Here is a 10,832-nt window from a genome sequence, read left to right as displayed (position 1 = left end):
AAACTTCATGGTGGCAACAGATAAAAGAAGATTAACTAGGATTAGGTGATTGGTATTCTGGATTGTTTTCTTGGATCTCACAAGGGATCCAATCTATATTTTCTGGTATCATTACATTTGGCTCATCTATCTATCTTATCGTTATTGTAACTCATGTTTTCATTAATGTCATCATCAAATATAGATTAAGATGCTGTTCCAAAACTATAATAGGTAACAGCACCCAGATAATGGAATTGCAATATGCAGGATATGGGCCCGGCCCCTGGAAATGCTTTCAACTTCAGGTGGATAGATGCCGCTCTTCAGTTTCCACATCTTTGCCCCTTTTCAGCAGGAAGTAGCCAGAAAAGAATGACACCCCTTTTCCTACATAAGTGAGGAATGGAAAAAGCCAGTGGGGATTTGTAACAGGGCCCATTGAGATCTCATATCCAAGCATTTTTAGTGACTGAAATAATGAAAATTCTGATCAGGCCCTTGTGTTTGTTTGCACTTGCTTTTTGCCCAATATTCCTTATTCCCACAACGTAATCATAAACTGTTGATGTACTGTTTCTCTGTCAAGCAGGGGGAGTTAACTTCAGGGTCACAAAAAAAGTATCCAAGAAGAAATAAATGTCTTCAAGGATGTTGCGACAAGCTGCTAACTCCTAGAAGTCTGGTTGTCTCAGGTGTTATCTGAGAGTGAAGAAACACAGACTTTTCCCCTTAGTTCCCTGAAACTCCCCCTCTCCTACTCTGTAGCCACATAACTCTCTGCTTCTTTTTCTTAAGGTAAATCGGAGAGATCTTGCCCTCCTGCCTTCTTGCTTTGACCAAATTAAATAAACCTTTCTCTATTTCCAAGCACCTGTGTGTCAGTGTTGGCATCAGCTGTACATTGGGTACACGAGCCTGAATTTAGGGTTCTATGACAAGATGGGATGGTTAATGCAGACACAATTGAATTATAGAGACAATGATCACATTTTCTGAATCTCAAGTCCAGATAGTTCTGGTGTTTCATGAGTAGGAGACAGAGCTTAAAGCCAGTGATTTAGGTGTTGAGCAATTCAGGAATTTCTAGGACATTTTGGTAAGACAAAATATCTGATTGGTGTTAGCCATGGAGAATGCTCCCTCTTGTGAAATGTTGAGAAGGGAAGAGGGAGTAGGGGTGGGTGGAATGGAGCCCAGGGGCTAGGAATGAGGCAATCTCTCTTTTGTGGAAGTCCTCAGTAGGTTGGTGTGACTGCTGCTCTCCAACCTGGAAAAAGAAGACAGTGGCCATGGGAGACATTTAGGATTTTGTCTCAGACTCTTCCCAGAGATGATCCAGGAATCCTGCTTCCTGGTGTCCTCCACAAAAGGGAGATGTGTTTGTTGCCTTGGCAGCATAACTTGGTGTTTTAAAATTTTTCTGATAAAACCTTTAACTGGAAATCAGCCCCATGGGGGAAATTCTGAGATCCATGACGGAGTGAAACATAGCCATTATACCAGCCATTATACCAGGGACTATGTCAGTACATAAATGTACTGACAAGAGCTCAATGACCAGCTCTGCCATTTTCCAGCTGTGTGGCCCTGGAAACATTACTGCTCTGTTTTATCCTTGTTTCCTCATCTACCACTGCTTCCTAAACTTGAGTGTGCCCACAAATCACCCAGGAATCTTGTTACAAGGCTGGTCATGAGATTCCACATTTCTAACAAGTTCTCAGGTGACCTGGAAGCTGCCTGTTCCTGGAGCATGCTTTGAGTAGTAATCTGATTTTTAGGGTTACCCTGAGGTTTATGTGTATTATTTATGAAGAGCTTAGCATGGGGCCTGGTATAATGGCTTCGAGTTATTGTTCCTTGGGCAATGGGAAGCAGCTGACTTGGACTTTGGGGGAGGACCCTGAATCAGAGTGGTAAATAAGGGACAGTGCCCCCATGAATGCTCCCTCTTCAATTCTGCCCTCCATTCTGGAGGAAGTCTGGAAAAATTATGGATTAGGGGGATTACAATGCAATGGAAGAGACCTTTTGGTGAGACCAAGGATGCTTCTGTTTCATTCCCACCCTGTGATCTTAAAGAAGTCCGTCCCCATCTGTGGGCCCTCTTGAAATAAATGAATAAGATGATTCCTGTGTTTTTCTCCTCTCCCTCCAAGTTGTTGTAATTGGTGTTGCTTAAGGCAAACCAAAAAACTCTAGAACCAGGGCTCTTCATTCCTCTCCCCATGTAACCCTTGGCAGGAAGATGTAGTTTAGCCTTAGTAGATAACAGCTTTCATAAAAATTCATTTTTTTTTTTAATCGAGTCTCACTCTGTCACCAAGCTGGAGTGCAATGGCATGATCTCAGCTCACTGCAATCTCTGCCTCCTGGGTTCAAGCGATTCTCCTGCCTCAGCCTCCCGAGTAGCTGGGACTATGTAGTGTAGTAGCGTGAGCCACCACACCCAGCTAATTCTTGTACTTTTAGTAGAGATGGGGTTTCACCATGTTGGCCAGGATGGTCTCGATCTCTTGACCTTGTGATCCACCCACCTCACTCAGCCTCTCAAAGTGCTGGGATTACAGGTGTGAGCCACCATGCCCAGCCCACTACTTTTTTCTTTTTTAATTAAAATGTCCTTAACATCTTCAGTTTCTCCCCAATTCCCCTTTCTTCCCTGGTTTCTGTTGTTTCCTTGTTTCTTATTTCACAAGACTAGAAATCCCCTCCTTGTCCAATATAGGCCCTTCCAATATCGTACCCAAATTTCCAAATCCACTCCTTTCTCCTTCAAAACCTTTATCTCCCAGTGGGTTAAGCAGTACTTCATACTAAGGTGTGAATGACTGCTCTAAATTTCCCCAGTGTATTTGTAAGTATGTGTATGTTTTAAAAAGGAGGCCTTGAGATTTTAAACTTGATTGCAACATTTATAGAATTTCGGGTACAGAGATGAAGCATTTTTAGGAGCACATCAGGGAGAATAAATGTAGGGGTAGAGGAATGAATCTCTTGTTCACAAAAAAACAACAACAACAACAACAACAACAAAAACCTTCTATGGCCCTCAGATCAATCCCGAATCCATGGAGGGCTGTGTTCTTGTTAGAAAATCAGGTGAACTTGCACATTTTCTCACATTTTTCTTTCCTCGAAAAGTTGTTGCTGTTGCCTCTGCAGCCTCCGTAAGCAAATAACTCACATTCACCAGTTTCAAAGTTGAAAAACCATCGCATCATGTAGACTTGGCAAGGGCCCTTTTCCATAGGAAAAGAGCATACATTTGGGAGGAGATCCTTGATAGTGTCTGAAGAGAGAAAGTGGTTGAAGGAGACCAAACCCATCACCTTCCCCTTGTTTGCCTCATATGCCAGGGGCTGTGACAGCCCTGGGCACAATTGTGAGGTCATCCACAATGGCTGTGCTCTGTACCTCTTTCTGCCCAGCCATGGTCTGATCTGTTTACACAAAAGTTGACATTTTCACTTCTGAGAGTAGCCTGATGTGGTGAGAATCACAGGCTTGAGAACCCAATTGAAGTGGATTGAGATTGTAGTGAAACCACTTGCTGCTGTGTGATATTGTATAAACCTAACTTAATGTCTCCATTTCTTCATTTGTAAAATCAAGGAGTTGAACCTCATCATCTCTGAGTGCCCTTCCAGATCTGATTTTATAGGATTTGATAATAAAGATCCTCAGGGTCCTACCTCCTGTCTCATAATCAATTCTAGAATCGATACCCATGACAGGAGGACAGACTTTGAATCTGAGAGCAAGATTGAATCTCAGAGGGTTCAAACTTGTCTCAATTATCTTCTAGCTATGTGATCTTGGACAAATGACTTATCTCATTGACATTCAATTTCCTTCATTGCAAAAATGCAGGTATAATATCCACATTTTTGGTTTATTGAAGGCTTAGAGATTACCAGTGAAAAGCATTGATAAATAGAAAATAAATCAGTAAATAGTAGCTGCTCTTAATCATTCTATTGCTTAACCAATAAGACTCTTGAGAAAAGGGACCTCATTGTACTCATTTCTGCAGCCTTAGTGCCTAACACAGGCCTAGTTCTCAGTTCTTAGCAAATATTTGTTAATAGAACACCACCACCACCACCACCACTACCACCACCACCACCACCACCACTGAGCTCCTCTGGAGCAGGATTAAAAGTTTCTTTGTGTCCTCCTTTTATGTTTCTGTCACTATGTGGGCAATTTTACTCTTCGTGGTAGCTAGTAGAACTTCCAACATTACGTGAGGAAACTAAGGCCAGAGAAATGAAGTACCTGTCCTAATGTCAGGCTAGGAAGCAGTAGGACCAATAATCAAACCCAGCATGGTTCCACTGCAAAGGCTTGCAGGTTCTCCATCCATCTTGGTTGTTGTAAAATGAGTGAATGGACGGATGAATGATCACACCTATGGTGGAACTTCAGGCAGCAACCTAGGGCTTGGAAAGGTTCAGGCTCTGTCTCATCCTCCTACCTGCAAGGCTGACGCTAAGGGTGAAGGAGAATGGGAAGGAGACAGAATAGCTTATCCAATCAAGGTGGGAGGTGGAGGGGCATGTTCTTAAGACATCCTAGTTGCAGCAGCATCGGCTTTTAGACCCTTACGGGTGACTCTGTAGGGGCTGGAGTCCCATCTGCTCTTAATTTTCTCAATCTTGCTTCTCTGCTCTTCCATTCCATTAAACCAAAGGAAAATCACTTGACTTGTTTCTTTTTTATGTACAGTAGATAATGACACCATGTGTGTGTGTTTTGAGTGTGACAGAAGCTGTTCTAAGTGCTTTACAAGAACCTATTAAGAGCTAAGTTATACTGAGAGCTTGACATACATCAGACTATTTGACATACATCAGACTATTTGACATACATCAGAAAAGGTGGTTAACCTTTTTTTTTAGAAGAAGAAACTGATGCTCAGAGAAGCTATAAATGATGTTCCTGAGGCACAGAGTTTGTAAGTAGAGGAGCCAGGACCAGAACCCAGTGCATCTGACTCCAGGTATGCTCATCCTATAAACTACTACATTCTTCTTACTTAAGGTAGATGTTTTCAAACTCGAGTATGCATCAGAATCATCTGGAAGGCTTGTTAGAGAGACGCACCTCCATAGTTTCTGATCAGGTGGGACTGGGAACCAGTATGTTTCTAGTTGATGCTGCTGCTGCTACTGCTGTTGGACTAGGGGACAAAATCGAGAACCACTCATCTATAGGGTTATTGGGAGGTTTAGGGTTCCATTTATATCTAAGAATCTATCATTAATAGCTCCATGTACATACATGCAGAGAACTATGCTTGCATGTGCAAGGATGTTCACTGGCACATTGACAGTGATAATCTCCAGAAGGTAAGATTTCGATAATTTTTTACTTTCTTTCTTACCCTTTTGTGTATTCTAATATGCATTTTTATACAGGGAATCCTACTGGCTGCTTAAAAATCTTGCAAACTGCTGCCTACCATCCCCATTTCCAGCAGATTATCTTAGCTATAACTGCACTTCATCTCCCCACTTCCATTTGCAGATTCCAAGCTTCCACAGAGAAAGTGGTCCAGGAAGGAGCCGTTTCTGACAAGTGCATCCAACTTGGCTAAGTTCCTCACTCTCAAATTCTGAATCTGATCTCCTTTTCCCAACCTCTCCTTGCCTGCCACCAGCCCCACCCCAGATGTTGAAGGCCCCTTTTTCTGCTTTACTTATTTTATTTTCGATAGCACTTTGATCATCTATCATGTGTATTAGGTATTGTATGTCTCTCTCCCATTAGCATCTTAATTTCACAAAGGCAGGGTCTTAGGCGCCTTGCTTTAACCCCAGCACCTAGGACAGTGCCTGGCACATACTATGTGCCCAACATATATCTGATGAAGTGACTTGAACTGAATTGACTCTCAATCCAGTAAGGTAAGAAATGGGTTCTGTTGGTGCTGCACCACCTCCCCCACCACTACCCACCCCAAGCCTGATTCCCAGTCTACTCTTTGAGATCCCACATTTTATACCAACCTTGTGATAGTTCTGATCGAAGCTCTAGGCAGAGAGTGAGAATCAGGAGAAACGAGAGAGAGGCCTGAAGCTGCATGGTGCCACTCAGCCAGTGGCTCAGCCTGGGGTTGCCATTTTAGGGAGAAAAGAGACCAAGGGGAGGAGCCTGGCCCCACATCCAGCTCATTCACCCTTAACTCAGGCTTTTCATGGGGCTGGGCTGCCTCAGGAACAGAGTGTTCATCCAAAGCATAGCTTCGCCTCTCTCCTCCTGGCCTTATCTGATCTGGCCAACCAGGCTACTTTAGTACCACTTCAGTGTGGAAGCCCTTTTCACAATACTAAAAAGACAGCAGCCATTTTTTAGTACCTTTTATTTTCTAGGCACCCTGCAAAAAGTTTTCACACATTGCTTCCCTTAAGTCTCTACAAGAATCCCACAACACTTAAAACTCCCATTTTGTAGATAAGAGGAGGTTATGCTACTTTGACTACTGTTACATTTACAGCAAGTTTCAGAGACAGGACTGAGACCCGGGTCTGTCTGCTTCAATGCTCTCATTATCATTCATTCATTCAACAAACATTCATCAAGTGCCCACACTGCACCAGGCAAAGTATCAGATGCTGCCTCCATCCCATCTGGGTGCTCCCAGGAAATTATGGGAACAACACACACAAACACATTGGAAGTCAGAAACAGTCACCTACTTGGAGGAGAAGCAGACTCAGTATATTTTAATAGAAATATCAAAAGCACCATGCAGAAGGAGGGCCCAGCTTTGTTTGGTTCAGAGGGTCATGCTCTCTAGAGACACACCCCAGAATCCAGTACATTCCACCTGTCTCCTTTCCTTGATTCTCTAGAGATCCAATTTCTTTTGAAAGACAAAGCCAGCATGCTTTACTGAAATTTAGTGAGCCTCAGATTTAAAATCTGAGGTTGTGATGGGTCCAGCTATTCTTTTTCAGGAAGCATTCTATCATATATTTGTTGTTATTTATTTTTAATTGAGAAATAAAAGTTGTATAAAGGCAGTCCCCAGTTTACAAAGGTTTGACTTACAATGTTTGACTTTATGATGGTGCAAACACAATGTGCAGTCAGTAAAAACAGTACTTTGAATACCCATACAAGCATTCTGTGTTCACTTTTAGTACAGTATTCAATAAATTCTGTGAGATATTCAACACTTCATTATAAAAAGGGGTTTGTGTTAGATGATTTTGCCCAACCGTAGGCTAGTGTAAGTGTTCTGAGCAAGTTTAAGGTAGGTAAGGCTAAGCTATGATGTTTGGTAGGTTAAGTATATTAAATGCATTTCAACTTCTGATATCTTCAACTTAAGATAGGTTTATTAGACTACAATCTCATCATAAGTTGAGGAACATTATATATTTATGATGTACAATATGATGTTTTGAAATATATGTGTGTGTATATATATAGAGAGAGAGAGCAATTTTCTCTCTTAGCAATTTTCAAGTGTACAATATGTTATTAACTATAGTCACCATGCTGTGCAATAGGTCTTCACAACTTATTTCTTTTGTCTAACTGAAATTTTGTACCCTTTGTTGACCAGCATCTTCCCAATACTTCCCACCCCCCAGCCCCTGGTCTCCACCATTCTACTTTCTGCTTCTGTGACTTCAACTTTTTAGATTCTACATGTAAGTGAGATCACCTGGTATTTGTCTTTCTGTGCCTGGTTTATTTCATGTAACCTGCAGGTTCATCCACGTTGTCACAAATGGCAGGATTTCCTTCTTTCTAAGGGCTGAGTAGTATTCCATTGTGTATATGTACCACATTTTCTTTATCCATCCAGTAATGGACACTTGGGTTGATTTAAGTCAAGCTACTCTTGACCTGGGCAAGTCATTTAACCTCTTCCAGCCTCAGTTTTCTCATCTATAAATTGGGGTTAATTATGTGTCTTTAGCATAGTTCCCAGAATTGGTGCAAGTGTTCAATAAATATTCAAATGCCTCACACATTGTGAATGCACACACAGGTACATGTCTTTTGCAAGGGATGTGTGTGTGTGTGTGTGTGTGTGTGTGTGTGTGTGGCAATGATGCCTTTTTGAAAATGAGGGTGCAAACTGAATCAGCAGCATACTTAGTTCCTACAGAAATGCTTTCCCCACCTTTGCATGTTAGTTATAGCTGTTCCTTTTCTTTAAATTCCCTGGAGCTGTGATACTCATTCCTTGGCCATTGCTTTCTCTAACTATAGCTTATACAATTGTTGGTCGACCCTCTCATTATCTGTTAATCTTTACTGTTTACCCCACATTTATTTCCTTGAAGGCACCTCTGAAGCCTACATTGCAACATCTCTGTGGTACAACTTCTTTTGCACCTTGAGGGGTCCACCAGCATTATCCTTGATATCTCCTTTCTTAGCCCTCTTGGGTGATCAGATCTGTTCATCAGAAAACAAAATAATGATAGAAGGAAGAAAGGAATAGACTGTCACTTGTTGTGCAGGCAGAGGAAAGGTGGGAGTGCCTATTGATGCTCCTTGGCTGAGAGCTTCCTAGTGTTGCCTCCTCTGGGACAATGTATCAGGAAGTGAGAAGCTTCCTTTAAACATACTAATCAGGAGAGCAGGGGAGAGAGTGATACTGCCCCCAAGGACACTTGGCAATGTCTAGAGACATTTTTGATTGGGGGCACCTACTGGCTTCTAGTATGTTGAGGCAGAGATATTGCTAAACATCTTATACTACTCAGAACAGCCCTCACATTTGGCATCAAATGTTAATCATGCCAAGGTTAGGAAACCCTGCAGAAGAGCAATAGATATAAACACTTTTTAAAAAATTATAATAATATTTCCAACATTAACAGCATGATAAGGATCCAGTGCAGCGAGGGGCAGTGCCTGATGAGGTACGTCTGTACTCATTTGACCAAACAGCCCTTGTGGGTAGGTACAACAAGATCTGGCCCTTGAAAAGCTCATTCTGTACTCAGGTTGCCCTGGGGATCTTTGGTCATGACTCAGTGAATTGGCTCTTTTTCAGGAGATCTGGGTGGCAGTGTTATTGTAATTCCAGAAAGGGGGGGGCAAGTGTAAGATTTATTAAAAACATGTTAGAGCAGCTAGAAGGCAGCCCTAGCTAGTTACCTAGCACTTATATTCATTACAGGAATCTTACTAACCCTATGTCAACCATATGTGTGTACATGTATGTGAAAAATCATTACTTTTTTTTTAAATTAATAAATTCAGGAGCTACATGTGCAGGTTTGTTACATGGACATACTGCATAGTGGCAAAGCCTGGGCCCGAAGAGTGAACACTGTATACCATAGGTAACATTTCAACCCTGCTCTACTTCCGATTCACTTACTTCCTTTTTTTTTTTTTTTTTTTGAGATGGAATCTTGCTCTGTCGTCCAGTCTGGAAGTCTGGAGTTCAGTGGTGTGATCTTGGCTCACTGCAGCTTCCGCCTCCTGGGTTCAAGAGATTCTCCTGCCTCAGCCTCCTCAGTAGCTGGGATTACAGACATGCGCCACCATGCCTGGCTAATTTTTATATTTTTAGTAGAGACGGGGTTTCACCATGTTGGCCAGGCTGATCTCAAGTGATCCGCCCAGCTCGGCCTCCCAAAGTGCTGGCATTACAGGCACGTGCCACTGGGCCCGGCCCTAATTCACTTACTTTTGATTGAGACCCATTAATTTGACTGGTTTAAGGAAGGAGGAAGTAAATAAGGGTGGGATTTTGAAAGAATAAAGTTTCACCCTTCAGGTTCTAACCTCCAAATGACCTTTCTCTTTTCTAGAAGGAAGAAGGCGACTAACAACTTATGAGCACCATATGTCAGGCAATTAATTTAATTCTGGGAAAATATAGTAACTTTGCACCAGTATAGCTCTAGTTCCTGCCCCTTCTTTGTGCTTTTGTTGTCATATATATTACGTTTATGTCTATTACAGCAGTGTTATAATCAAGAGAAGACCACACACACACACATACACACACACACACCCCCTTATACACACATATACACACTTTATATTTACCCACATACTTACCATTTCTGGTGTTTTTCATTCCTTCCTGTGGATCCAAATTACCATCTGGTCTCATATTCTTTCAGCCTTAAGGATAAAGTCTAGTTCGAGAGAAGAATCACCTCCTCTCAGTTTTTGTTTATATGGGAAAGTCTTTATTTTGCCTACATTTTCTTTAATTCAAATTTTTATTGAGATAATTATAAATTCACATACAGGTGTGAGAAATAATATGGTTTCCCCTAATGTTAACATTTTTAAATGTTTCCCTAGTTTCCCTAATGGTAACATATTGAAAATGGGATATATATATATATACACACACACACATATATATATACACACATATATATAAATTCTTCTTACTGTAAGGAATTGGCTCACATGATTATGGAGGATGATAAGTCTAAGATCTGCAGTCAGAAAGGTGGAGACCCAGGAAAACCAATGGCACAGCACCAATACAAGTCCATGGGATTAAGAACTGGGAGAGCCAATTATGCAAGCTCCAGTCTCAGTCTGAGAGCCTGAGAACCAGGAGAGCCAATGGCATACGTTCCAGTTCAAGTCTGAGTGTGGAGAAAACCAGTGTTTCAACTTGAAGGCAGGTAGGCAGAAAAAATATATATTTCTTACTCTGACTTTTATTTCTTTTTTTTTTTGAGGCGGAGTCTGGCTCTGTCGCCCAGGCTGGAGTGCAGTGGCTGGATCTCAGCTCACTGCAAGCTCCGCCTCCTGGGTTTATGCCATTCTCCTGCCTCAGCCTCCGGAGTAGCTCGGACTACAGGTGCCCGCCACCTCGCCCGGCTAGTTTTTTGTATTTT

The 10,832-nt window shown here is 41.9% G+C and overlaps 1 protein-coding gene across 1 annotated transcript; it reads right to left on the bottom strand.

Moving 5' to 3' along the window:
- Positions 1–2,885: 2,885 nt before the first annotated feature.
- Positions 2,886–6,082, bottom strand: SPINT3 (serine peptidase inhibitor, Kunitz type, 3). The gene is made up of 2 exons (XM_011928929.1): positions 5,997–6,082; positions 2,886–3,274 (listed from the first exon to the last, which is right to left on the bottom strand). The coding sequence occupies exons 1-2, from the start codon at positions 6,070–6,072 to the stop codon at positions 3,081–3,083; spliced, it is 270 nt and encodes an 89-aa protein (XP_011784319.1). The 5' UTR covers positions 6,073–6,082; the 3' UTR covers positions 2,886–3,080.
- Between the last annotated feature and the right edge of the window lie 4,750 nt (positions 6,083–10,832).

Source organism: Colobus angolensis, unplaced genomic scaffold (genome assembly GCF_000951035.1).
Source record: "Colobus angolensis palliatus isolate OR3802 unplaced genomic scaffold, Cang.pa_1.0 Scaffold8, whole genome shotgun sequence".
NCBI classification, from domain to species: domain Eukaryota; kingdom Metazoa; phylum Chordata; class Mammalia; order Primates; family Cercopithecidae; genus Colobus; species Colobus angolensis.
The sequence above is the reverse complement of the archived record's forward strand: the minus strand, read 5'-3'. Positions and strand labels throughout refer to the sequence as shown.